Source organism: Trachurus japonicus, chromosome 10 (assembly GCF_045865225.1).
Source record: "Trachurus japonicus isolate A0001 chromosome 10, Traja_1.0".
Lineage (NCBI taxonomy): Eukaryota > Metazoa > Chordata > Actinopteri > Carangiformes > Carangidae > Trachurus > Trachurus japonicus.
Window position 1 is genome coordinate 15,294,020 of NC_140916.1, and position 27,894 is coordinate 15,321,913.

The window sequence follows — 27,894 nt, forward strand, 5'->3', positions numbered from 1 at the left end:
ATGAACTTGTGTGTCAATTGTGTATTTGTATTTGGTTTGATGTTGATCTTTTTTTTTTTTTTTAAACTACTGTGTTGTGAGACTGCACATAATGACATCTGGTGGATCAGCCCCAAAACAGATACAACAACTCCAAAAGTGCTTCAATATCAAGTACCTTTAAAAGCATTCTTCAAAAAAAAAAATCCATTTGAACAGCTTTGTTACAAAAGTGAGAAATAAAAAGAAAAGTAAGAACACATCAGCTTCAAGAAACTGGTGAAGTATAAGATGGTGTCCCTGCCGGTCCATGAATGAGACTTTTAAACAGCTCATTCTGTGTCCTCTACTTATAATCAATCTTAAAAATCACATTACAGTCTTTCCCCCCGTCACACAGAGATGCAGAGTTTTGGAATGTCGCCCTTCAACACTTTTCGGGCACTTGTCGCTCCTGCCTGTCTCTCCTGTCTTTTCATTTGGTCTACGGCACTACATCGAGTCGACATTTTGGGTTTTTTTCTGAAATTAATGGGGAATTAATGATTCCGTTATTCCCCCGCTGTGCTAGGAAGGAGGGGGGGTTTGGGATTCTTTTTTTAATCGCCCAACCTCTAGAAACTGATTGGAGCAGAAAAAATACGCCCAGTCCCCTTCTGCCAGGCCTCACAATGGAGGCGCTGATTTTTTTGATAGGGTTCTATGCTGTCAGGGGGCCAGCTGGAATTAGAAGTGGATTAATAATTTTAAACAAGGCTAAACCGCTTGGACTGTCTGTCTGTCTGCTCTTTCCAATGCTTAGCCAATGGTCCGTCTGCTCCCCAGCCACATCAAAACAATCTAAAAACACTATATCTTCCTAATGAAGAGGGTTGGGTTTAGTTTGTGGGCTTGAGAGTACATGTAAACATGCTTATTTAGACAGATTTCATGAAGTTCTGAGCCGGGATTATCTTGGACATTTTTACATCACCAGAACAACATCCTAACAGAAGCATTACTTTGATTTTACTGCGAGTGTGTTTTAGAAGTAGGTGACGTGTTTATTCAACAGTTGACTAACTTTGATTAACTTTTTTCTTAATTTTCCAGAGTTTTTACACTGCTGCTTACTTTAGATGAAGTGAAATGTGAACCTACTTTATCATTTATTGTTCATTTACTTTTAGTTTGCAGTGACCTACGTGGTAAATCCTTACATGAATCTACCTGATCACTGCATTTCCTGCACACGTCGACAACCTGCACTGTGAATATTGATATAAAAACGTGTGTTCTCCTTGTGTCAGCTGTTTGCATCGATGTGGGACAGACTGTGGTCTGAGTCGGTCCAGTGGCTGAAAATCTAAAGACCACCAGTATGGTGACCCCAGTCAGAGGAAAGATTAGGTTTAGCACCAGTGGGAGTGGTAAATGGTGAGTAGCAGGGATTTTGGGTGGGTGGGTGGAGGAGGTGGGGGGCGGGGGGGCTTTTTAGAGTGATCTAAAAGCAGACGTGTTACCAGCTGAATTTGGGTATAGTAAAGCCTGACAAATCAGGTCCTGCTGGTGACATCTCTCCCTGAACAGAACCATGTCTCAATAATCCCCATGTAATTTGTCTGTGTGTGTGTGTGTGCATGTTTTATAAGGACAGAGAGGGAAGGAAGAGGTTTGAGTGTGAAAGTGCACGTGCGTGTGCCCTCTCTGCGGTCATGTATGTGGGACTGAGTGCCTTGGGGGGTGGTGATCGAGCAGAGAGAGCACTCAATAATAATAATTTTTCTGACTGGCCCTCCTCTGACAAAGCAGGCTGGTGGAGGAGGGTCCTGAAGGGCCCAAATGAGACCAGACTGCACTGCACAGGTTATGTTCATTTTACAAACAAGCCTTTTGGATTTAAATTAATTTCCTCCGCTTAATTTAAAGGATAAATGCATGTACAGGAAAAGCTGAGGCTTAGATTAAGACAGGAAGAGAGTGACAAAAAGCAGACTATAACATAAATCTATAGTTTTTTCCTTTTAATTCAGTCATTATAAAAATGTTCTGTGAATGTAGCAGGGACATTAGCCCCCTTCTGAGCTATTATCCTGGCTGTCTGGTGTTGCAATTTCACACTCCACTGATTCCCACAAGCAGTAGAGAGTCTGCATGCCCCAGATTTCACCTTATTTAGGTAATACAGAAAAATCATTGCCAAGACAAGGTAAATTAAACTGGGTACTGGACTGGCACACCGTTCAATAGAATATCAAAAGAAAACTCAGTGAGGAGAGGACTGGGTTTTTTTTTTCACCTTATAAAGTTCAATGTAAAACGCTGGAAATGAAACTGAGCTCTACACATTTTTATTTTTGCTTCACTTCATAAACCTGAAGATTTTTTTTTTTTTGCAATCAAAGCTCTTTTCTGTTCTAAAATCAGATCTCTAAAAAAAACTCCAAGTAAGTTTGTTCACTTATTTATTGATAATCTTTGTTTTCTCTTCTTCTTCCTCTTTATCTCGTCTCAAGGTGTGAACTTGGTCGTTGAAGGTTGAGCCACTTCCCAATGCCACGTCTTATAATATCACCTTTTACAACAGCTTCCACCGCCTTCATTTCTAATGCATGAACGACGGCATATTAAATGTAACTGACAGACAGGAGAGCTTCTACATTATTTATGCTCCGCAAGAATGAAAACAAACTGCCTGCGTGGTAACGTTTCTGAGTATTAAACTGTATCTGACCTACACACAGCTTGAGTTACTGCCCCCCACCCTTTTGTTTTATTTAGGTGAGAAATGAACTTATCTTTGTTTGCTTCCTTTTGCAGAAGGGAATAAAAACATCGCGTTAAACGATTAATTTCAATAGAAAAACAGCACGCAATATTACTGAGAGATTATAAGTTATTTAAACCGAATTTTGAATCATTTGTTTTATTATTAATATTATTATTATTATTTCGAGTAATTTCGTTTTTTTCCGACGCAACACGTTGATTATTCCATCACTATGAACGTTGCACCGCTGCTTTAAGACTTTTCCCTCCATAAAAACTGCTCTGTTTTTATTGAACTCGGGTTTACTTGACTTAACTGCGGCCAAAACCTTCCAAGGGCGAGACAAATGGGTCGTTAGTAATTAGAAGAACGCACATTTTCTTCTTGTCTTGTTTAGAGTTGTGTAAAGCGCTATGAGGAAGGTTATTCCTGTTTTTTTGTGTTTTTTTTCTGGTGTTGTTTGTTTAAAAAAAGAAAAAAGAAAAAGGCCCTGTGGGTTATTTTCCACCTTTTCAATGTGCCACATCAAACCACAAAACCCACAAGAGTCAAACAATAATAATAATAATCTTGATAATAATAAAATTCTGTCAACTTAATAATAGCATTCTTAATACTGAGTGACTAAAGTATAAAGTTTAATTATGTAAAATAGTATTTTAATTGAAAAATAGATTAATTGTAGAAGTCAGGCAGAGAGGCGCTGAGGACAAATGAAGGCGGACCAGCTTATTTAGGTGGAAAAAAAGAAGCAAAAAGTTTCTTAGATGACTATTACTGTTATTAGAGCAACAAGTCAAACTTTCCATTGACTTGGGACTTTTTTGTGAGGACTGTGGGGAGAGGTTTTAGGTTTCACCGGCCTGCTGAGCTTCACTCCCTCCATCAGGAGAGAAATATGTCATCGGTCATCATAGCAGAGGGCGGATAGGGTGTCTCAGGGATGCAAACGAAAATATTTGGCTGTGTTACTTTTTTAACAATCAGGAAGATTAGTTACAACCTCCAAAGGGGCTCCTGGAGGAAAATGTGCAATATATTAAGGAGACATCTGCCAGTCACGAGCTGCATGTTTAGTGCAAACTCTGAAAGCACCACTCTCAGTCGTCCTGCTGCATTTTCTTGTGTTATTTAAAATGAAAATGTAAACCCACTGTTTGGTGCTGTAACATAACATATTCAGACAAATTGTGGTCTAATTTAGAAGTATATGGTGACTAAAAACGGCTCCAAACACAATACAACACGCAGTTTAGCAATGGTTGTGAGAAACAAAGTCCCTTCTCTTTTGTTACTGGCCTTCAGGCCAGAATTGAAACAGGAAAAGCTATTATTGGAGAGATTGTCCCACAGGCATTGAAAAGCTATCAGCATGAGGGTTGGGATTGGCTTGGGGGACACCTATGGCCCCATGCATTATCCTGGCATGAGGTCGCTTTGGCAATCGCCTGCCAATTTCCACCAGCACCTGGCTTTCCCATCCCCCTCCTCCTTCACCAGGCCCTCCTACCTGGTTCCCTTTTTCTCCTCCTACACCTCCTCCTTTCCCTCCAAACCCTGCTCGCCTGCTATTGTCCCAGGATGGTGAAAGAGAAAAAAAATCTTTACTGTCCAGTGAGTGTGGCAGAGGTTGAAGGTGTGCAATCACGCTGTATTGTTTCTCGTCATGATAGGATTGATTGTTGATACTTCTAGGGGAGAAAATGTCTTTGACTGTGTTGGTGTAGTCGAAGAGAGAACTGTGAAAATACCCAAAGACCAAAAACCACAGAATAATAGTATGTCTAACGCTGTGAAAATATGAGCTGGTGGTGTATGGTTTGGACCAAAAGGCGCAGTGGGAGAGTCGAGTCTACATTAGTGGAAAAGTGTGAAGAAAATAACTGGTGCTATGTCAGTTTTTATTATGGCTGTTGAGAAACCCGTATAACACAGCTGTTGAATATCACTCCCCTTTAGCAGCAGAAAACTCCGTCCACAAACCTGGTCCTTTCCCTGCAACGCCCAGTTACCCAAACACATCTTATTACAGTTAGATCACCTCTGAGCACAACACATTACATATGGAAAATCCAGGCTTGTATGGTTATTGTGATGGATTGTGTTTGCTATTATGCTTCATGCCTCCTCTCTTTGTCATCCTTACAGCTGTGCCTCTGGTGACATAGTGCAAATGAGAACTCACACACAAATATTTCTGAAGTGGCTCCAAGTCTTGTTCATCCCCTCACTTCAAAAGATGCTGCAAATGCACAAAGGAAATAAAACTTTTAACTTCTTTAAAACAAAATGTATTCTTTAAAAAAGTGTCTTCAAATTATAAAGAACATTTCTCCTAGGAAAAAGAAATTAAGGAAACATTCCTGTCTCAGTATTATTATTATTAGATCTAACTTAATTACCGGTATATGACAGAATCAGAAGTAAAGTGAGACACCAGCTCTGATCCCTGTGACATTTTATTTATTTGTTTTTCAGTTATTTTAGATGCGTAGGAAACATTTTTACTTGACTTGTTTTATTTATTTAACAATGTGATGAGCAACTGCTCTGTTAAGAGATTGTCTGCTGTGATACTTTGCACAAGGCAGAACTTGGGAAAGTTTTATCATGCCTGCATGGTGAGGAGTATTTAGTTTCACAGAAGGCACAAATATAGCACCATGTTACTCAGAATCATAACAGGTCTGTTCTTCTTGCAGAACTGTTAATCTTTTAGGAGATAATGACTCCAGTGTTCTTGGAGAAGGCGGAAATGTTAGATCTGTCTGCTGATTATATTTGAAGAGGCAGTGGAGGTGATGTAAATCAAAAAGGTGGGTAAAACAAGACAGGGAGCCGGTCTTAAAAGTGTCTATATCTGAAATGACCTTCTAGGCTGAAAGACACTATTATCACCAGGGGTGACACTGATGTGCTCCATACATTTACATCACAAAGATTATTACAAACGTGGATGGAGTCTACTCTTAGAAGTACAGAAAAAAGCCAGTCAGACCCCCACCACCTGCTTGGATGGGGGAGTCTAATAGAAAAAAAAAAAAAAACCTTTAAGAGTAATGATCTCTCATTGTTTCTTTCTCTGTTTGTGTGATGCCAGGAATCGCGCACGCACGTGCTGAGGCTGTGGCAGGATCAAGCGGACTGTTATTCATGGTGCTACCCCTGCCTCATGCATATCCATAACGGATTAAAGATTGCACAAACATTATGCAACCGCTGCTCGCCTTTTTTGCGCGGTGAGTGGCGTTTCTGGGACACAAATCATTGCTTTTGTTTCTCGTTGTTGTGTAGTACTGACATATTCTTATTTTTTGTTGGAGTAGCAGTAATTACAGAACCATTCATATCTATCTATCTATCTATCTATCTATCTATCTATCTATCTATCTATCTATCTATCTATCTATCTATCTATCTATCTATCTATCTATCTATCTATCTATCTATCTATCTATCTATCTATCTATCACCTTTGCATCGTGGATGTTCATATTAAAATCCGCACTCTCTGATGTTGCAGTAACTTGCAACGTTGCAGAACTCACTCAGAAGCGGTGCGCAAGCGCAAAAAAGAGAGAAAAAAAAAGATACCATGAATGAAGTCTTTAAATAATGGAAAAGCACTCTCCAATTCATTGTCTCGAGAGAAAAGGGACATTAAGGAGCATTGTCCTCTTTATTTTGAAAGGGTGATGAATATGTGAGCGCTGCCATCCGTCCCCTCGGGGGGGCAGAGAAGCCGCAGTCCCTGTGAGGTGGAGGCTCTCAGGTGAAAAAGTTTGTTCAAAACGCTGACCTCCACCTTTCACGCCATCTGACACAAAGGCAGCTTTTCTGTTGACTTTGCATGTGATATAAAAGCCGAACACACTTGTGCTGCGGTTTTTTAATTAAAGGAGTGATTGCAGATTGTTAAACAATTCAAACATCCACATTACACCCTCTAACCTGCAGAGCATTGATTCATAAAACTGCTCTTCGCTCCTGGTGGGGTAGGGCGGAGGGAGGGGGGGTTGCTTGTTGTAGAGGGGGGTGAAGCATCACCACCGCAGCGCTCAGGGCAGAGCAACGGGCCATTAAAAGGATGTCAATTGCTCATTTACCACCTCTCAAAAAGTGTTGAAAATATATCTGTCAAAAGACAAACGCAAAGCACAATTGCCGAACATCTGCTTTGTTGAACGAGCCTTCACCGGAGCCCCCACACCCACCCAACCCCCCCTCCACTCCGGGGACCTATTAGTGTTGATTCCTGCGCCTGCTCTGATAAGGAATTCATCAAGTTTCTGACACCCGGCCAGATGTTGGGGAATTAGTGCCGTCTCCTGTTGGACATCCCACCAATAGTTTGTCTTTATGCCCGTAGCATAATAGAAATATTATTTGAGGGGTGGGCGTTTCGTGTGCGTTGGGGTGCTGTAAATGATGGCGGAAGGATGACACGATTAACTATAAATCTAACGTTGTGGCCCCCTTGGTATTTCTTATTTATCATGCGCACTTGGCCGCTTCCTATCCTCTTCATAGGAAGTCAGTCTGACTGATCTGGGCCTTTTCTTGGGGGGGTTGTCTCTGCCAAAGTGCCTGAACTGAAGCCACAGAATAACTCCTTATCACTCCACGTCTCGGAGTTGGCAGGTCGAACCTACTTTCACTCATTTCCTCATCAGCAGAAATGCCTGCAGGCTACAGTATACAGTATGATTTGGTATGTAAATGTCTGTTAGGAGTCAATTGAGGAATAATTGAACTCAAAGACAAAGCCATTGTGTTAATCAGTTTGCATCACAAGAGCCATGAAACACGTTAAAGATATAAAGACGCAACCGCGGATTACGGTACTTTGCGAATGCATATTCAACACCCTGCTGGAGGTGAAATAAGCATCGATAATTGGAGAGCACATCAACTTCCGAGCAAATGGAAGCCTGTGCTGAGCAATTATCAGATGTATGTTAGCTTTTATGCAATTAGTTGTTTATCAAGCCATGTTTTCCCTCATGATGTTACAAATCCATCTCACTTCAATCTAATTGTCATGGTGCGTTCAGTGACAAAATGTTCTTAATGCCTTGATTACAGAAACGACTGCCCTATATATTCCAACAGTAATCCACTTTGTTAACTTTCTGTTGCTATATGTGACGAGATAAAGCCTGCACACACATTGTGAGATGACCGGATTAATTCATGATGATTCAGTTTTTGGCGGCATCTTGTCTGTCAGAAGTAGAAAAGAGAGGAGATCTGAGCCCTGGTGTGTTGCAGACACATGCTTCTCTGGTGTACCAGGGGCTGTTCATGCAAAAATGTCTCTGATTTAGATCAAGGGTCAAGTTCCCTTCCAGAGTGCCCTTGAGCATGACTCTGCACCCTGCGCTGCTTGTACAGCTTTAACACTGCCAGGTAAAATACGAGTATTGCATGTGTACAGCAGATTTCTAGAGTCCTTTTGAATTACCACACTTTGCATACAATAATTAACAAATTATGAATGAATGGCAAATTAGCCACTGTTTTCTTTAAGATCGCAGCCTCCGTTGCGTGACAGAAAGGCGCTGGGGACCTGCTCGTGTCGGTTTATCCTCTTAGAGCGCGCACTCCTGCTTAGCCAGCAAATACCCTGCCGGTGAGGAGACGGAGAGGAAGGTAGAGAGCTTGGCTCTCTTATCAATCCGATATCAAACTTCAGGCACGAGCTACAACTCTGCCCCCCCCCCCCCTCCACCCCTCCTCCTCCTGCAGAGTATACAGACCCCTCCGCCTCCCCCGGATACTAGCAGACCCTATAGGCAGAGAGAGATTATAGGCTACCGCGCGCTGCCAACAGTCAGCTGCCATCCTCTGCGTCCACGCGCTGCAGCTCACTATAGCAGTCCATAAAATACTGGAGATGAATGAGCGCTAACGTAATTCAGAGCCAGTTGTAGTCTGCTGCTGCTGCAGAGGGGCATTGTTGTGATACAGCCGCTAGTCTTTACACAACTGCATCCACGTGACCGTCACTGCTTTCTAATCCATTGAGAATCCACCAGAAAGAAGCCTTTCATGATTTTTCCCCCCTTTTCTCTCCTCTTCTGGATCAAATCGCCCGCTCTGGTTTCTCTTGCGTCGGCATATAAAGCACATGCAGAGAGGCAATAACACGGGCTATTCCCGGTGGAGGGTATAAACATACCTAAAAGTCAGAAATCCTATTTGCAGAATTACAGTTGTCCCACCCGGTTTAAGATGACAGTAATAACCTAAATCCATATCAACCTAATGTAATGGCAGGGAGGGAGGGGAACAGATCTGAATGCGTTAAAGTTTGATTTATTTCACTATCACGCTGTGCCGCTTTCTTCAAGATGATCAGTCGCTGCAGGTCAGAGCGCAACCACCTTTTTCAGTTTAGCACATCCCAGATGCTTGCGTTAAAAAAGAAATGCAGCCACCATGTGAGCCCGCCGTTGTTTCGGAGGGAGAGAGCAAGAGAGAGAGAGAGAGGGAGCCGGGTCTCTGTTATTTGACGTCACGGTGTCTGAGAGGAGGAACTTAAAAAGTGCGACTAGACTAGAGAGCCGAGAGGAGGGGGGTGAGGGGGTGAGGGGGGGGGTGGCAAGGGGAAGGGGGGGGGGTTGTGGTGGTGAGGGGGGGTGAAATCAAACGGAATGCGAGGGGGTGCGCGCTTGCGCAAAAAGTCAGAAAACAGAATTTGAATCAATATTCCTAAATCTGTGTTATATAGCTGGGGGATGATTGAGGGGGTTGTGGGGGGTTTGGAGCACCTTGTTGGCGGGTGAGAGTATATAAATGCTCCTCTGCTCTGCTTTGGACTCAGTGGTGAGTAAAACAGTAAAGTCTTCTTTTTTTTTTTTTTTTTTTACAGCAGCCTTTCAAAAATAACACACTATGCTTATAATATATTTTGGTGTTTCCCCTGCGTTTAACCATTGGTGGTTTTCTGTAAACACTGGCTAAATGACACTGTATGATGTTGGAGATTTCAGGCCTGTGCATTGAGCGGCATGTTGTGATTCAGGCTGATTTCTTTCGCCGTTTAAATGCTTATTATGGCGTCCATTGATGTGTGGTAACTCCTTTGGTTGTTTTTATGAAGCGGTTCCTTGTTAATCGGATGGTGGGAGACGCTGAGGCAGCGCCACTTTTGGCGACGTACCCCCCCCTCCCTTCTTCTCTCTCTCTCTCTCTCTCTCTCTCTCTCTCTCTCTCTCTCTCTCTCTCTCTACTTTCACGGTCACACAGTGTCCTCAGTTGCCCGTCTTCTAGTCTGCACGTTAGCATTATTATCCGTAAGGACCTCTCCTTTAAACGTGTTAAAAAAAAACTTTGCCTTATGCAACTTTTTGTCATGTACTGATTACCCACCTCTCCATCTACCCCCCACTCCTCCCCTATCTACCCTCTTCCTCCCTCCCCCAGTATTCCCATTCACACGCACACACACATATACACACACACACAGCCAAGATACTAAGATGGCGCCTTAATCAGTGTCAAGTTCAAGTGACTCCTACAACACTGATACAAACAGCATGACAAACAGTGTCGGCTACATGTGCATAAGATGCATGGAGCAGAACAACATAATAATAATAGTAATAACAATCAACGTCGCAGTCTGGGAGTCGCTTTTCATCATGTTTTTTTTTAATTTCAGTCAAAGTTTTCCGTTCACATTTCTTCATAAATAGTTGGTAAAACAAATCAACCAACATACAGTAGCCTAAAAAGTACAAGGAACCTTTGCCTCTGGCAGCTAAATAGGCTATAACGCATTGGCCTGCTTGTTGTAACATGGTTTGCCTCAATGTGGCACAGTGACACAGTTCATCAGTAAAACATTTTTGCTCTTCAGGAATAACTTGGAGTGTGACCCATTTCTCCCAGAAAGTGTTACAACATCACATTCTAGCTGTGTTTATACATCAGATATTTTTCTCTGACCTCTGGACATGGGGCAGAAAGGTGGGAATAAGAAAAAGTACTTCTTTTAAATTAAGGTATAGAAAATAGCATATAAAACATATATTCCTTAAATTATTTAAATAAACTTATTTCATATATCACTGTCACGAGGTACCGTTTTTTACATTTTATTTTAAAAGTAGTGCTGGTGGTCTGAAATTGTTCTCATATGAGTACAATATACTTTGTGTATGCATAATATTTAATTCTTGAGAACAGGTTACAATGCAATGCTGTAACTCTTTTTTTTTTTTTTTTTTTTTTTTTAAACCACTGGACGTATTCTCCCCCAACCCACATAAGATCTAGAGTCCCCTCCACTAAATTTTTGTTAAACACAAAAAATGTCATCTTGACAAGTTATTCACACAAAACAAGCAAATGTGTAATCAAACTGCTTCTATATGCAACACCACAACAAATAACACGCTTAGTTTCACAGAAGAATTACATTTAAAACAATGCAAGCTGACAGACAAAAAACTTTTTTTATTTTTGAAGATACTGTGTTGTGACAGTTCCATTGTTTGCCGATGCACACATTTAAACATACTTGCACAAAGACATTGCTGGAACTATAAAGATTAGCCATACTGGCGCATATATCTGATGGGCGCTTCACCCCCGAATTTGAAATACTCAAAATACTGTCACCTTGATTTGGAAATCATGAACTTCGCCCACTCGTCTAAGACCTGTATAAGAGTGCAATAGGCTGATGGTTTCTTCTTCTTATTTTTTTCTTTCCAATACTGAGTTTATGCTACGAATTGACATCTATTTCTGATTCTATCAAAGTAAAATACACAAAAAGTTTTAAATTTAACCAAAAATAAAGATATCAACAGAACCGTTTTATAGCTTCTCAGCTCAACTGAACTCAGTCCTACAAAGTCAATGATTTACATGTCAATGGTCTCATAAACAAAATAAAAGTGACGGAAATATCTGCATTATATATAGACAAATCCATAATATTCATATAGATGATTTCTTCGATCCAAATAAGACACATGTAGGCCTATTGGTTAAAAAGAAAAAACAGAAGGATACAATCGCGATGTTGGAGCTTTAGAGTTTATCATTTGTTCAATGTTAAGCTGGTTATGACCAAAACTGTACAGTTCTTGTTAGAAAACATTTCCATAAATATCATTTAAGTTTCAGAACTTATACCCATAATTAAATTACAAATTGATAAATATGGCATCATGGATATGTATTTACAACGGTATTAACAAAAGGCAACGTTATATTCAACGGTAACAATCGTAACCTAATACCACATTTCTCCACCTGAAAACGGACGTTGACAACAGATTCGACCCCATCAAACAAGGAAATACATTCACGAGTATAATATTTATTTATGATTTTTTTTTTCTGTGTTCAAGTTCATGACAAAGACTTTGGCACGTTTCTTAAGACTGTTTGAAGTTCCAACAATCAATTGAAGAGGCAACAGTAGCGTTGTCACCCTCATATAAAACAGCATGAAATAATCTTCCTTTTTTATTCTTTTTTTTTAAATAAAAATTTGAGAAAATACATAAAATGAAAAATAAAACATTTTTTTCTGAAATCTGTAAACTAAAAGATAAAAAAACCATTTATTTATACTGAGAAAGTATTACGTTTTTTTTCTTTTTTTTTTCTTTATTCATTTGTCATTTGTTTGATTCCCTCAAAACTGCGGAATAAAAGTCAAATTTCGTGATCCTGAGAACGGACGTGGCCTGCGTGGTGCTGGCTTTTGCTCTCATCTCCTGTCGTTGTTGTAGTTGTTATTGTTGTTGCTGCTGCTTCTGCTGCTGCTGCTGTTGTTGCTGTTGTCCCAATCCCATTTGTGTGTGTGTGTGTGTGTGTGTCTGACAGAGTGTATGTGTGTGAAGTGAACAAGAATAGTTTTTTAAGTTGTTGTTTTTTTTTTGTTTTGTTTTTTTTTATCCTCATTTATCCCCGTGGTCCACATTGAAGGGAGGGTTTGTTCCTCACGACTTCAAACGTACCATTCATTAAAGTTGGGTGCCAGTCCTTCGCTGTGACCAGACGTGTTTTGAACGGCTGACGGCGGTGTTTTTGTCGGGTCTTCGGTGCTGGCTGACACCAACACTGGCGGCGTGGACGACTCGTATCCAGAGCTCGCTGCTGGAGACGATTCAGATCCTTGAGACTCATGTACCTGCAAGGAAAACAGCATTGAGTTAGTAGAGAGACTGACTGATGTAGCCTATAATATCCATTCAGTCAGTGCGTTTCAAAGTAGCCTGCAGAAGGAGCAGGGTGTCGGAGCTAAATGAGGATTAACTATCTATAAAACTAAGGATTTTATAGGAGAACTGGACGAGTAAACACACAGCAAACTTGAAACAGACACGGACACTTCCACACTAAGGAAATAACATGACTTCGAGTGTAGTTTTGCTGTAATTAAGTGCACATATATATATAAATAAATATATCAAGAGAGAGTGATAATTGCAACTTAAATAAACAAATAAATCTGCTCGCAAAAGAATGACACACAAGCGAAAATATTCACAACTCACTCACTAGGCTCTGTTTCAATTGTTTAATTACACCAAGAGGTGAAGTGTCACTCGGACTAAATTACATCTTACATGCTTTTTTATTTATCTATTTATTTTTTAATTTTGTATTATGGCAGTGTTGAATAAGTGCTGTAAAGAAATACTTGAAGTTGTTATAGTCCCTGTCTATGGAAGAGTAGGAAGGGGGTGGGTAGTGGGGGAGCATGTGTGTGTGTGTGTGTGTGTGTGTGTGTGTGTGTGTGTGTGTGTGTGTGTATGTATGTGTGTTAATGTGTTAAAGGAGAAATGAAGACGTTAATTACCTTCATGTGTTTCCTGAGAGAGCTGGGGTGTGTGTAGGACTTGTCGCACACTTTGCAGATGTATGGCTTGTCTGATGTGTGCACATGCATGTGCTTTTTCCTGTCGCTGCTGTTGGCGAAGCGTCTGTCACAGCCATCAAATTCACACTTAAACGGCTTCTCACCTGCAGGATTAAACACACACACACACACACACACACACACACCGTGAATAGCCGGCACAAACAAACTCCCATTGTAACACCACATGTAAAAACCCGCATCGTGGAGATGTAAATTGTCTGCAGCTTGTTATATAACACTGTAACCTACATTTTCAGGGGGTGCGACATAGATACAGTTCCACTACTACACGCTGCTCTGTCAGGCTTTATTTATTCAAGAGGCCTGCTCCTTCATGCTACTACTGGCCTGCGTCTGCTCTACCCAGACTATGTAGTAAACAGTGAATCAACAGGGCATTTCTGCTCTGAGCATGTAGCAGGAGCGAGGGTGAGAATTGTAAACTAACCCAGAAATGCAATAATTAGAAACAGGACGTTGAGAAATCACAAGAAGCCTCAAGTGTGCCTCAGTACTCTAATGCTGCGAATTAAACTCTTGACAAGTGAGTGAAGTAACTGTCTTTGTACATCACACACAACTTCTGAGCACAGAGGCTGGAGGAATTAATGAGGCTCAACAACACACTGAAGTTACTCAACAGAAGCACGTTATTCTCCCTGCATTAGGCCATTTAGCCCCCGTCTGTCGCTGTTTTTCAACGTGATGCGGGAAAAAAAACTAGTCCTGCAACAATTTATGGACCTAACTCCGAGCTGCAGCTCGATAAAGTTCCCAAATTGTTTTTGTAAACAACAAAAACACTCACTCCCGTTCCCTCAGCACTTTAGAACAGCGTCTTGGACAGATCATGCCTGCTCACAACAGCCCCACTTTTCTGAATTCACGCTCAGCCATGCCGTGCTATTGTTTGTGCCTACCTGTATGTGTTCTTTTATGGATTTTCAAATTTTCCGATCTGGCGAATATTTTCCCACATCCAGGGAACGGGCACGGGAACGGTTTCTCGCCCGTGTGCACACGGATGTGGTTGACGAGTTTGTACTTGGCCTTAAAAGATTTCCCTTCTCTCGGACAGTCCTCCCAGTAGCAGATGTGGTTGCTCTGCTCGGGGCCGCCGACGTGCTCCATGGACACATGAGTGACCATCTCGTGCATGGTGCTGAAAGTCCTGTCGCAAGTCTTTTTGGGTCTGTTCATCTGGTTCTCGTCTATCCATTTGCAGGATAATTCTTGTTTAATGGGTTGTCTCATGTATCTAAAGAAGGCCCCTGGACCGTGGTGTGTCGGCACATTCATCCCCATGTTCATATTGATAGGATGGTTGTAGTTGTGGAGCTGAGCCCCGTAGGGGTCCGTCCGAGGGCTTGCGACCGGGCGATAAGGATCAGGTCTTCCAAAAATGTCCCCGCGTAAGCCAAGATGCATTTGGCTGTTCACTACATGTCCACCCGGTGAAGAGTGGCTCACCGCCTGGTCGTGAAGTCCTGGAAACAACAGATGTCCGGGGTTATCGCTGATCCCGGGCGGTCCGTGCAGGCTCCCCGCTGAAGCTGCAAAGATCCCATGCTGGGCGCTCGGCGCTGTGGACTCAACGCTCCGGTTCCGGAAGAGAAAGTCCCGCGTTGAATTGAACGCTCCCCCACCGTACGAGCCCACCTGCCCGCCGTGAGAGTGTCCCAGGGCAGCTGCATATCCAGTGGCTTGCGGGGTGAAAGCTGATGTCTGGCTGGAGGCGATATCGTGAGCCACGGGGCTGATTTTGAAAGCTGCGGAGTGGGAGGAATCGGTGAAAGGATTCAGTCCCAGACTCGGGTCTCTGTTCCCGATATCGTGATGCCGTGGTGTCCCGAAGCCCCCCACTCCTAACGATGCAAACTGCGGACCGCTATCAAGAAGCATAGTCATGAGCTTGAAGCAAACTTAGGAGACGGGAAGAAAACAGAAAAGAAAATTAAAATCCAGTTTAGCGGAGCGCGCACGCTGCAGACACCGCGCCGAGATTTACCACGTTTAGCGAAAAACCCTAAAATAAAAAACAAACCAAGCCAAACAGGGAAAAATCCTATGCGTAAAGAGTTGGGAGAAAAAACTCCCGTTGACTGCGATCCGTGAGAAAGAGGATCAAACTTCCCCCCCTTTCCAGGCGGATGATGTCCTTGGACTGATAAAGTCAATCACTCACTCCCAGAACATAAATGAACTCGGGAGGCAGTGCCACGGCAGCCAATCGGCGCGCAGCTACCCTTCTGGCACGTGACTGTGAAGGAGGGTGTTAATTGGCTAGATTTCTGGTGATTGGCACCGTTTGGTATTGAAGATGGCAGGTCGTCTCAATTGGTTTCATTTGATTGGCTCCTACAGGCATTATTTTGCAGGTATAACGGAGCAGTGTAGCGCAGATCCCATAGTACGTGTTATGAGTTGTGCACCTCTCGTGCAGCCCTGCCTGATCCCTGCACCCAGAGAAACTCCCAAACACTCCAAGCAAGCAATGAAAAATGACTAGAATAAACACACAGGGCATGGTTTTAATAACCAGTTTACACTTTTAGTTTAGTTTAGTTTTTTTTTTTACAGAAGTAAATCTGCAACATAACGTGTTTTGTCATAGTGCGTATAAAGAAAACTTTTATTTTAATGGCAACTTAACTTTTGCTATCTATCTATCTATCTATCTATCTATCTATCTATCTATCTATCTATCTATCTATCTATCTATCTATCTATCTATCTATCTATACTCGCACTCATATATTGACTTATTTGTCTCTTATATGAACATTTTGGCTCTTATTAACTGAAAACTTGAATGTACTTGGCCCAGTTCCAAAATGTGGCTTTCTTGAAGCCGCTTGAAAGGGGAAGGAGGGGGGGGGGGGTATTTTTTTTTCCTGCAAAAGCTCTATAGGGTGTAAGACGGAGGAATAAAAGACAGAAAGAAAGATGGCAGTAATTGTAATATCCTGAGATTTTTTCGCTCAGCCAAAAATTCGTGCCATTGAGCAAGTTTCACAGGGCTGCCGCTGACTCGCTGCAGGACACATAAAATCTGATCAAGTTCAGAGACGCGCTGAGTGCTTCAAGCGGCGCTTTTTAACTCCAAGCCTTTCACATCCTTTCCCCCTCAGTCTGTCCCAGGAAGGAGCTCACATTCTTTATTTTAGGGGATCTGGACCCAGAAAAAAAAAAAAAAAAAAAAAAATCTTCAAATCAGTCCTTCATTCTGCTTTCGCCCTCATCGTACCGCATTCACTCCCCGAACATTTCCTCGAGAAAGAGTTATAGATTGAAAAGGTGAGTTTTCTGACTTTATCCGTCGTCTTTCTGTGCCGGGGAGAGCGGGGCATGACTTAGGCCTGTGTGAAGTGCATGCTGCTGTGGAAGTGTGTAAATCTACACTTTATGTTGTTTAGCCCGTGGAGGCTGCATGGGATTTAGTTAACGTACAGCTCAGCACTTATAGGCCTGTTACTACTCATATGGTCATTTAATTGTTGCGCGGTGCTGCGTGTAGTAGCCCACCTCTGTTGTTTTAATGGACGTCGCTCACATTAGTGCAACACTTGCGATTTTTGTTCATAATGTCGACAGTTTATCTTAAAGCAGAACGACGAATGAGATTCAACTCATCTCTTTTTCCTCCGTGAGCTGCCCCCCTTCTCTCTCTCTCTCTCTCTCTCTCTCTCTCTCTCTCTCTCCACTAAGGCATACCCTCTCACAGTTTACTCCTCCCTTCACTCTCACACACTCGTCTTCTCAAACTGCTCGCGCGCGCACAACACAAGCACACACCCCGTATGCCTACCACAAACGCACACGCGCACGTAAATGTACATGCATGCATGTATACACACACACACACACACACACACACACACACACACACTGAACGGAGTTTGCCTTTGCAGTTTTGCAGGGTGAGATTTATGGAGACCTTTGTGAACTTTCACAAGTGACAAGCAGCTTGTTAAGTTTCCTATATTCCCTCCATATTTTATTGGCTTGTTGAAACGTGGAGGCTCCGCACCGCCACTTAAGGTTATGTGCCGTGTATTTTGCAGGCATATTATCACTATGAAATAATTAAGTAACATGGTTTAGATGAGTCACAAATGTTAGTGAGCGACAGAGCAGCAGCGTAGGCACTGAGCTCTTGCTGGGAAAAAGGGGAGCTGTCATCAACCAGGCCTAATGTTAAGCAGCTGTTGCTTGAAAGTTACATTTAAAACGACTGCAGACCTTCTCTGGTGTACTGCTAGTTATTATTGCATTTATTTTACAAACGTGGAATTTGGCCACTGAGGGTTTCATACACTTATTTTCTAATTGTATATATTTCCTACAGTATCAAAACCAATCTAAAGTCTAGGATTGCAATAAGACGCTATAAGGTGATATATGCCTGCACGCTCATTTTTATTCTAATTTACTTAAAATAAAATGAATCCACGTTTACACGCAGAGCAGACTGTCTTGGCGTATTTAGAATGGACAACAGAAAACGAGGAAACTTTCAAAGTTGTGTAGAGGCAGCTTCACAGATCTCTCTCAGAGCTGCACCTTTGCAAAACGTTTGTCTCACCCTCACCAGACATTTTTTTTTCATAGCAAAGTATTTTTCACCGCTTCTCGAGCATGCGGCCCTCCGCTCACTGACACTTTCACCTCTATTCTTTTAAATACTAATTTTGTTTAATTCTTACAAAAATTACACATACTTTTTCTAGTTTTTCACTCACACTATTTTGTATGATTGAAAGAAAATGGAGATGTTCATTTTGATTTTCATCAAGGACTAGTTTTGGGCAATGTTTTCTTTGGTTTAATTGTCTAGTACAGCTCAAATATTCAGTGATAACTTATAGGCGCAGGTAAAATGCAACGTGCATAATTTTAGCAGGTTTTTCTGCAGGACTGCGGTATGTATTTGGTTATTTAGGTTTCTCTGATGGGATTACCTCATTGGGCGCTGGGGTAGCCCATTACTTATAACATAACCTTCCGCGCACTGAGCATGCGCATTACCTTAAAATATCACAATATTGTCGTGTGCATAGCTCTGTGACAGTAAGCCCATGCTGTTGGAAAAGAGCAGAACAAAAGCATCAGCCTAAATGGTAAACAACTCACTTTTTATGCATTTATTCTACCTAGATGCGTTAGTCAGCAGCTATGAAGGTTATTTCAGTACATCCTTTGGTAAATGACCTTAGATGCATGAAAATTATTTTCTGATATTAATAAATTGGCCTGTGGCAGCCCAGTCGTCTGGATTTTTTTCTAAAAGCAAAGTTGGGTTTTTTTTTTTTTTAAGTCCATGTTGTCTGGCTTTTAGCCTACACTATGTTTGGCTGGCTCAGGCCGCTGGTGCTATAGACAAGTGTGTGGACTGGAAGTTAACTCAATAGTGACCAGACAGAAGTGAAAGCTTCATCTCCCTAAACCAACAGCAAAACCGTTAACCCATTGCTTCCATTTATCAGCCACCACTGTACAAGTGTTTTCTGTATTTACATTTTAAACAGATAGAAAATCGTCACTTTATTCCAACGGCAGAGTTGAATGAATGATAGCCTACTGTTATTCACTGTTTTTGCTCAAATGGACATTGGCATAATGAAGTAGCTGGTTTTTGCTGTGGTTTAAAATGGCATGTCCCAGCTCTCTCAGTCTCTGTCTGTGCCTTGAAGTAATGAGAAAATGCATTTCTTGTTTTCTGTCCTTCATTAGATGTGTTCTCTCTTACACTGTGTGGAGCCCACCACAATGTCAAGGTTCATGGTCTGCACTCGTACCATGACCCAGGAAATCTCAGACACACAAATGAAATAATAAAACGAAATACAATTTTTGGTTCTCGTTTTTTAGTAGCAACCATCCCGGTTATGCATGAAACTTTTGCTTCTACGAATTTTCAAAATGTTTTTACAAGACTAATATTTACATTATGCGTTTGCCAATATGATATTTTTCAGTGGAGCAGCTGACTAGGATCTTGTTACCATACTAGCTTCACATGTCAAATCACAATTCAACTGTCTGTAATTTGGAATTTCACAATGCAAGGCTTGACTGCAGTATTGTATCGCTATCGATCATATTTTTGCTAGATATGTTTTGGGGTTTTTTTTTTTTGTCTGTAACATTTTAATTCCCATAACCGCTTCACGTTATTCAACTTACATAGAGTACAACACCATCCTTTGTTATCGGCAGTTCGTAAATGATATGGCCAGTTTGGTCTTGAGTGACTTTTACAGTACTTGAGGTTTGCCTTCATATGGCTGATGGAGAGGGCTAATTGACTTCTTGCTGTGATTTACTGGAGCATCTGTCTGCAAATGGACTCATCCCAAACCTGTTAATTCATCTAAATTTCATAAAGTCATGGCAAGACTGTGCACTGCCATCCCTCATCAATTATAATATCTCAGCAGCACACTCCACACCAAGGGACACAGTTGTTCAAACATACACACACATGGAAAAAAAAAATTAAAAATGCACTCAGGCATTCCTGTTTGTGCCACATATATGAGAACACACACACACTCACACCTGGTGAAATTATTTTGTGCTGCCTAGCCTTCGCTTTTTATAATTTTCTGCTGTGTCTTGTGTTGGATTGACATTAATCACCGAGTGTAACCTTTGCTGATTCTTATACAGACCAGTACTGGTTTATTATGAATAAACATGCATATTTACATGTACATTTGTGTGTGTATGTGTGTGTGTGTGTGTGTGTAGCCTGTGCCTACATTTAGCGCTTTTGTGCAAATCTGGTTATTTACAAAGAATTCTTCTCATTGCTGTCTGTTGTTAAAGAAATAAAATCTGCAGCTTTTTCAGTCCAGTCTGTTGTGTGGTGTTGCACCATAACTCTGCTCTTCTCACTGGCGTTTACAGTCCTGTTTCATTTCCTCCCTGCATAGCACCTTCTCTCAGTCATTTGGTTCATATTCACTGTACTGGCAGTGACTTGGACCTTATGGATGTAAAGCATATTCCCTGACATGAATGTTTTGATTGTTGGGAGTGACATTTTGTATGCAACAGTCACTAGGATTTAGTCTGGCCTGTCAAACAACCAACATAAGTGACCGAATTCATAAAGCTGCAGGGCTGGAAGGGATTGCAGATGTCAGGATGCTATAATTCGTCACAATGCAGATATTGAAGCTGAAATTGTATAAACACCCCAGTAGTGTCTAAAGCTAAAGAGCTTCATTGTCATGATTTTGGCACATTTTATTAAATTTAACAAATATTACTTGAATTCTCGCGGTACCCATTTACGGGTCTTTGCCATTACTTTTATGGTTTTACTATTTTCTGCTGAAGCTAACGTTAGCACTCCAACACTAATCCTATAATTTTTCAATTTTGCTAAACTTATTTGGCAAATTTTAAACATAAATCTTCTGCATTTACTCACACTCATTATGCTATTACCTGCCTTATTGCAGAGGGATAGATTGAATTGTAATTTATTGAATACTGCTTATTAGGCTAAAGTCCAATTAAGTTATGACCACATTAAGACTCATTAGAATATATTAGCAAATTAAGTTGTTATGAGCAATTAAATAATCTAAGTCCTTTAATAGCACATTGTAAAATATTACAGCCTAAAGTGTAGTTATCAAATAGGCCTGTAGTGCAGACCTCACTAGCTGTCGCTCTGTTATGGAAAATATGGGTAACCAGCCTCATAGAATCGGCTTAGTCCATCATATGAAACCATGAAGGTGCAGTTATTCTAGACAGCCCTCTTCTCCTGTTTTGCTGCTTCGCTGCTAAATGAGAACCCTTGGATTATTTGGGGCATAGGTCTGTCAGTCCTTTATGCTCTCTGAATGACAGATTGGCAACTTTAGGTTTATTGGCCTTCCACCCTCAATCATTTTCGGAAATGCATCGGGTTAAAGGTTGACAAACATGAGCGTCCATTACAATCATGACAGAATTAGGCCGGTTCTGGGCCTGTCTACTATTTTGCGGCACTTAATGTCAAGTGGGCCCCACGCTTTGTCTCTGCCTAGGATCCACTGCAGGTGACGTCAGCATAACAATGTGGAAAAGGATTTTTTTTCTCCTCCCTTCCTTTTTTTTTTTTTTTTTTTTTTCAGGAAAAAGTTGAAAAATTCCGCCAGCTACAGTCTTTGGAAATAAAGGGGTTTTCCACCTTAAACCTATAAGCCACAGCTCTGGGGCCCGTGCCACCTTTTGTAGATTTAAATAAAAGCAACAGATAAAGGAATTTGGCTAAAGTGGTCTTGGGTGGAAGAAAGTGCGCTGATCAGCATCAGAGCCATGTCAAAACGAGGAGACGTGCAGAAATATGTGCTGCACTACAGGAGCGGAGAGGGCTTGAAGCTGCTGTCCTCACAGCACCTCAAAGTAAGAAAGTTTATCTGAGTTTCCTCTCAACACTGGAGCCTCTCTCACTGCTGTTTGTCACGTTTCAATACTTCCATTTTACGTAACTAATTTTACCGTGTGCTATCCTGCTTTTGATGATTATTAATTTATTTAAGCTTAAAAGGAAAATGGGTTTATGTATGGAAACTGGATACAAAGGTAAAATAGTACATGTTGTTCTGCAGTACTATCCCCCAGTGACACTACAGGGGCTTTCTATCTGAAATAACTTTTTCAAAAAAAAAGAAGATGATTATCAAATATTGGTGGCCCGGTGCGTCTTGAGTGTAGAGCTACTTGTTGCTGTACAAAAGTTTATTTTTTTCTTACAAGACATGAAGCCAACAAGTGATTGTTTTTCAACCTTCATGAAAATGCATACCACTAAATAAGCTGCCATGCAATAACCTTTGAGCGAGCTCAAGAATCTGTATTACCCTACATAAAAAAAAAACACAAAACAACAACAACAACAAAAACTTACAAATTATGACCGTGCAGAATAATGACAGACAACTGTATTTTCAGTTATTTCAAATGGTTGATTAAATAGTTAGCACTAATATCCTGTGACTTTCAGATGTGGCACTCCACTCAAAATGAAAAGTCTTGACAATAATTGGCCTGGACACGCAATGGCCAGTCTGTTATTCTTGCAGGGCAGGAGTGGGACATTTGCTTTGGCAGAGATTTCCAGTGAAATAAAAGAGGCTAGATAGGCTGTGATTGTCTCCTGTTTTTGCTCGTGTCTGCATTTAATCACTTGACTTTAACGAGATTATGAAGTGTTTCATATTAACCTGTACGTTTTTCGAATTTAGAGATAGAGATAAGGAGACTTATAAGAAAGCGCCTGAAGTTAAAGAGGCTGCAATATTTGGGAATATCGCGGCACATTTCAAAGCATTTTCTGTGCGACATTTGAAAACGGAGTCGTGCAGCGAACGCCTGCGTGTCCCTTTTAAAACAAGCCCAGCGCCTGTCAATCACAGCGCATTCCAACCAATCCCACAGCTCCCTTTTTAAAAGCAGGTTTGCCTGCTGTGCTTTTATATTGCACCATGGCCTGTTTCGAAGCATTTTTACTACCACGGTTATTGCCACAAATCAAGAGGGCAAAGTGAACGGCATGGGACTCACACCAACTTTAACGAAATTGAGTCTGGTTCCTACTTCTGCGAAGTTCACGGCCAAGAATTTCACATGCAGATGATATACAACACGGAACATGGAAACAGAATTTCTAGGTGTATCCTGAGTGCTGAATTTGGTTGATTTTGCAAACCCATAGCCAAACTCACAACACAACATGACAAGCCTTTCGAGGTTTAGTGGCTGCCCTCTCTCTTGCGTCAACCCCGGGGAGAGCAATACTGAACTCAGCGTGGTGCTGCCACCTTTGGCAGGAGAGCACATGGGACACCCCACTGGCAGTTCCTTAAAACTCTGCCCCTCGCACAATTTGCGAGACTACCCCGAGACGAGGTCCAGTGCATATGTTGACCATTCGGTTCCCAATTTTTCAGACTCTGGATACCCCAGCCACCGGTTAGAGCACAGCCCTAGGGGCATTATCATTGGAGCCAATCTTTCTGGAGCCGGCATGCCACCCGTCACTGATCAACTGGCATCAAGAGCAAACCAACATGGCGGGATTGGAAGGTATCGTGACTTTACTGGCTGCAGAGACAACAGAAGCCATGCTTTTTTCTCAAGTTATCAGGAGCAGGCCCACGCCTCCACCGACGCATCCCGAGACCTCGGCAGCCAGATGATGCTGGGTCTACCTGGCGACCTCCTCACCCGGACTCACCCTTATGGCCAAGCCATCAGCCCCAAGGGAAACAGCCAGCAACAACTTGTCACACAATTCCTGGGTCTGTACAAACCCCTCAACATGGCAATTCAGCGTGGAGGAGGAGGCGACGCTTTCCTCAGGTGCTCTAAACAAACAGTGAAGCATGAGCTGGTGTGCAAGTGGACTGACGGCCAAGAGGGGGCTGGGAAGCTGCCTTGCTCCAGAGCCTTCGGGACCATGTATGAACTTGTCACCCATGTGACAGTGGAGCATGTCGGAGGACCCGAGCACTCTGAATATGTGTGTCACTGGGAGAATTGTCCGAGGGACAGGAAGCCTTTCAAAGCCAAATACAAGCTGGTGAACCACGTCAGAGTGCACACAGGGGAAAAGCCCTTTCCATGCCCCTTTCACGGCTGTGAGAAAGTTTTTGCACGTTCAGAAAATCTAAAGATCCACAAGAGGACTCACACAGGTTAGTTCATCGTCATAATACAGTTAAATAATAGCAACTACAATAAGATTAATAACAATGTTGTCATTAATGATCATAATGGTTTAAACTAACAGGTCATTTTTTTTTAAATTAATTTGGTATTTTCAATTTCACAATAATCACTTAATAGTCAATATGTATCAGTTTTGCAATGTTTGTATGCATGAACATATTTTCAATTAAATGTTGTAGTTTCGTTATTATTGTTATTAGTCTGTTATTGTTTATTTTATAATTATTTTTATTGCATGCTACTGTTTATTCTATAGGCCTACATTGTTATAATGATAAATGTTGTTATGCAAAGCTTCTATAGTGCTGCTTCTCGCCGTCTCTGTCACTGCCTGGTTTTGCAAGGAAAACGCAGGAAACACATGTGTAGTAATAGTAGTGTGGCAGTTACACATGACTAGAGTCTGCAGGCCTGGTGGTTTGGGTGCCTCTCCCACTTCATTCAGTGAAATTATTAAATAAATGCTGGGACACCGGAGAGTTGTGACGTAGTCGTTACGCTGTCTCTGCCTCCCAGGGACTCATCTCCTGCGCTGAGGAACACTAACAGAGCACATCACACTATGATGTAGTAGGGAATAAAAAAGGCGAGTAAAACGGTTGACCTCAGCCCGCAAAAGAAATAATTACCTGCATTGACAAAATGAGTCACATTTCATAAAGATAATTTTATTTATGGCCTTGTCCTTGCCTTTGATGGCCCTGTTTTGTCATGAAGCACTGAGATGATGCCATATGTCAAACTACGTCATATAATGGTGACTTGGTTTGCATTTTCCCTCCAAACGCCCCCGTAACACAGAATAATAAGGATTTCAAGTGAAATCTTTTATTTTCACACACGTCAGGGGATGTAGTAGAAACGTGATCTCACAAGGTGTAATTATATTGAAATGTAGGCATTAAATTAAAAATATAATTATCAAATGAAGTGAGTGGCCCTCAGAAAAAAAGGGCTGCAGAATAAAATTGTATTTATCAGGCGTCCCCCCTTTAATTTGTGGTGCAAATTGTTTTCCTAATGAAAGCAAAGAGAATAGAAACAGAAAGGGGACATTTGTTATTTCACAACTGCACATGCGTGTGGTGTTAATTAGGCATCATTTATGTCAGAAAAATATAAGCTTATTAACATTTTTATTCAACTTCCCAAAGATTGGCAACCATTAGCACGCAGGCCTATAAATGATGATTTAACAGAAACTGTTAAAGAGTCCGGCTCTTGCTGGTAGCCCGCTACATCAGTGAGTGTGTGTGTGTGTGTGTGTGTGTGTGTGTGTGTGTGTGTGTGTGTGTGTGTGTGTGTGAGAGAGAGAGAGAGAGAGAGCGAGAGAGAGCGTGTGTGTGTGTATGAGCGCGCGCAGGAGGGACAGAGGCGCGCAGCTGCAGGCACTTTTGTGCCAGAAGATCAATTAGCATCTTGATAGCCATAATTCACTCTATGCATGATAAGTCCATTTAAACAAATCTTTGCATTTGCTGTCTGCGAGTTCATCCTCTCATGCATGTGTAGCCACAGTCCTGCTGATTTACTGCGCAGATAACTGCCTCACTTGTTGCAAACAGGGCTGCAGTAAAGTTTCAGCAACTAATTCCAACTCTGCTTCTGAACGACTCGTACTTTTTTTTTTGCACATTAGAAACAGCTTATTGTGAGAATATGGTATTTTAAAAACATTTCCAGTCAAAGCTGCAGCATGTGGCCTGGGGAGCGGCTTCGGGTTTGTAGAGTCACTGATTGGAAGCTGAAGATCATATAGTGAGTTTACTGTGGAGCCTGGATGTGCAGGTTTTGGAGTTTAAGGATCACGTTTCTTATAGTCTTACACCACTATAGGAGTGCATTTAGATGACTCAGACAGCTTCAGGAAAGTATATGGCCAGGGAGAGCAAACACGGGCCTGTGAGCATATCCGTAACTCGCCGTCATTTCTCTTTTTGCACGTTTAGGTGAAAAACCTTTTAAATGCGAGTTCGAGGGCTGCAACCGGAGGTTTGCGAACAGCAGCGACAGAAAGAAGCACTCTCACGTGCACTCCAGTGATAAACCCTACATGTGCAAGGTCAGGGGCTGCGACAAGTGTTACACCCACCCAAGCTCCTTGCGGAAGCATATGAAGCTCCACTGCAACAAGGCCCACGTCGCCAAAAGCGGCGACGCGCGACCTGGCGACGGGGGTCACGTAGCTGACGCCAGGTCAACCCGAGTCCCGGACGGAGCCCAGATCAGCCCCTCTCATCCCCCCACCTCCACGCAAGATGTCCCCCTGTCCCAAGAGAGTCGAGACCAGTCGACCTCGAGGTCACGTTTCCATCACACGTTTGACAGCAGTTTGGACTACTCCTCACACAGGTCACAGCCCCTCTTGGACCCTTTGTTGCTACAGAGAGGCAGCTACAGATCCCAGTCCTCCCAGTACCCCTGCGGCCAGACAGGTCACACGTTTGCCCAGAGCTCAAGGACTTTCCCCTCCACTTCTCCCTTTCAGAAAAGTATTGTGAATGGATGGTACACATGCCACAGCGGCGTGGACACTTTCCCACCAAAGCAATGTAATAACATCCCGTCTCTCTGAGTTCCTGCTGGGACACGTGAGCAACTTACAATTTAATTTTGGGCCTATTTTTTCCATGTTTATGACCTAAAAGTTCCAACTGTATCTCTATTACTCTCTGTATTTTTTGTGAATGTTGTTAACAGATATTTTGTGACACGTCCTGAGTCATCCTATTTGAAATCTTGCATTGCGAAATGTGGCGAGCTTTATTTGTTGTTGTGAGGCCTGTTTGTTTGGTTGGGTTAGGCTTATGTAGCCTGTAGCTACATCTCCCCACAGTGGGTTATAGGAACTTTTACAAAGTGTGTATGCATAATTGTTCACTGTGTTACATAAGTATTAAAGATATCTTTATTAAGTGAGACAAAAAAAATGACAAATGATTTTTATGGAAATCTGCCTCTCGAGTCCTCTCAACTTTATAGGCTATTACTGGAAAGTAAAAGGAAAAGTCTTGCTGAATGTAACCCTAAGTGTAGGGCTCTTTGTTGAATGTAAACTAGGTGTAATGTAGGCTATGTCGGGAAGTATAGAAACACTATTCATGTCTTTATGTATGTCTAAAGATGAAATAAATATCTGAAAGATCTTTCCTCACATTAAATCCTGAGACCTAATAAGCCTGTGATGGGCCTGGAGCGTGATTTGTATGTCATTAAAATACTGCGAGGCTCAGTAGGTTTTTTTCTCCCCTTGATTAAGCCCCACTTTCCCGTTTTCATTAGGCTACACATTCGTATTCTTGTTTGTATTATATGTATATTTCACATTTCTGTGCAAAGTAAGACCAGTGTGAGCCCCAGTGTTCGTGATTCTGTTACAAACGTTTAATTAGCATACAGTTGTACTGTACATAGGTCTACTGTATAATTAATTATGTATTCTATATTTTATTAAAGTGTCTATATTCTCTTTGATCAGGCGTGTGTGGTTAAGCCCAATCAATGCATTTATATCGAGGGCGTAAACTTTTTTTTTCTTTCC

At 41.8% G+C, this 27,894-nt stretch overlaps 2 protein-coding genes and 2 long non-coding RNA genes across 11 annotated transcripts in view; 2 read left to right on the plus strand and 2 right to left on the minus strand.

The window, feature by feature from the left end:
• LOC146979576 (uncharacterized) overlaps positions 1–27,894 on the plus strand; it is an 82,290-nt gene that overhangs the window by 28,839 nt on the left and 25,557 nt on the right. For 4 of the 8 annotated variants that reach the window (XR_015036887.1, XR_015036890.1, XR_015036889.1 and 1 more), the window contains exon 1: positions 16,517–16,916. The exons of 2 other annotated variants lie outside the window; for them this stretch is intronic. This is a non-coding gene — a long non-coding RNA (uncharacterized LOC146979576). Of the gene's footprint in view, positions 1–16,516; positions 16,917–18,554; positions 18,740–27,894 lie in introns of those variants that run through there. 2 more of the 8 variants (XR_015036892.1, XR_015036894.1) reach the window with 2 other exon arrangements.
• Positions 11,172–15,804, minus strand: zic3 (zic family member 3 heterotaxy 1 (odd-paired homolog, Drosophila)). Its single transcript, XM_085789495.1, has 3 exons — positions 14,540–15,804; positions 13,557–13,720; positions 11,172–12,884 (listed from the first exon to the last, which is right to left on the minus strand). The coding sequence occupies exons 1-3, from the start codon at positions 15,525–15,527 to the stop codon at positions 12,702–12,704; spliced, it is 1,335 nt and encodes a 444-aa protein (XP_085645621.1). The 5' UTR covers positions 15,528–15,804; the 3' UTR covers positions 11,172–12,701.
• LOC146979578 (uncharacterized) lies at positions 11,172–20,370 on the minus strand. Its single transcript, XR_015036896.1, has 2 exons — positions 20,331–20,370; positions 11,172–12,570 (listed from the first exon to the last, which is right to left on the minus strand). It is a non-coding gene; the product is annotated as an uncharacterized LOC146979578 (long non-coding RNA).
• Positions 22,896–27,283, plus strand: zic6 (zic family member 6). The gene is made up of 2 exons (XM_085789494.1): positions 22,896–24,319; positions 26,303–27,283. Exons 1-2 carry the CDS (start codon positions 23,356–23,358, stop codon positions 26,926–26,928), a joined length of 1,590 nt encoding a protein of 529 aa, XP_085645620.1. The 5' UTR covers positions 22,896–23,355; the 3' UTR covers positions 26,929–27,283.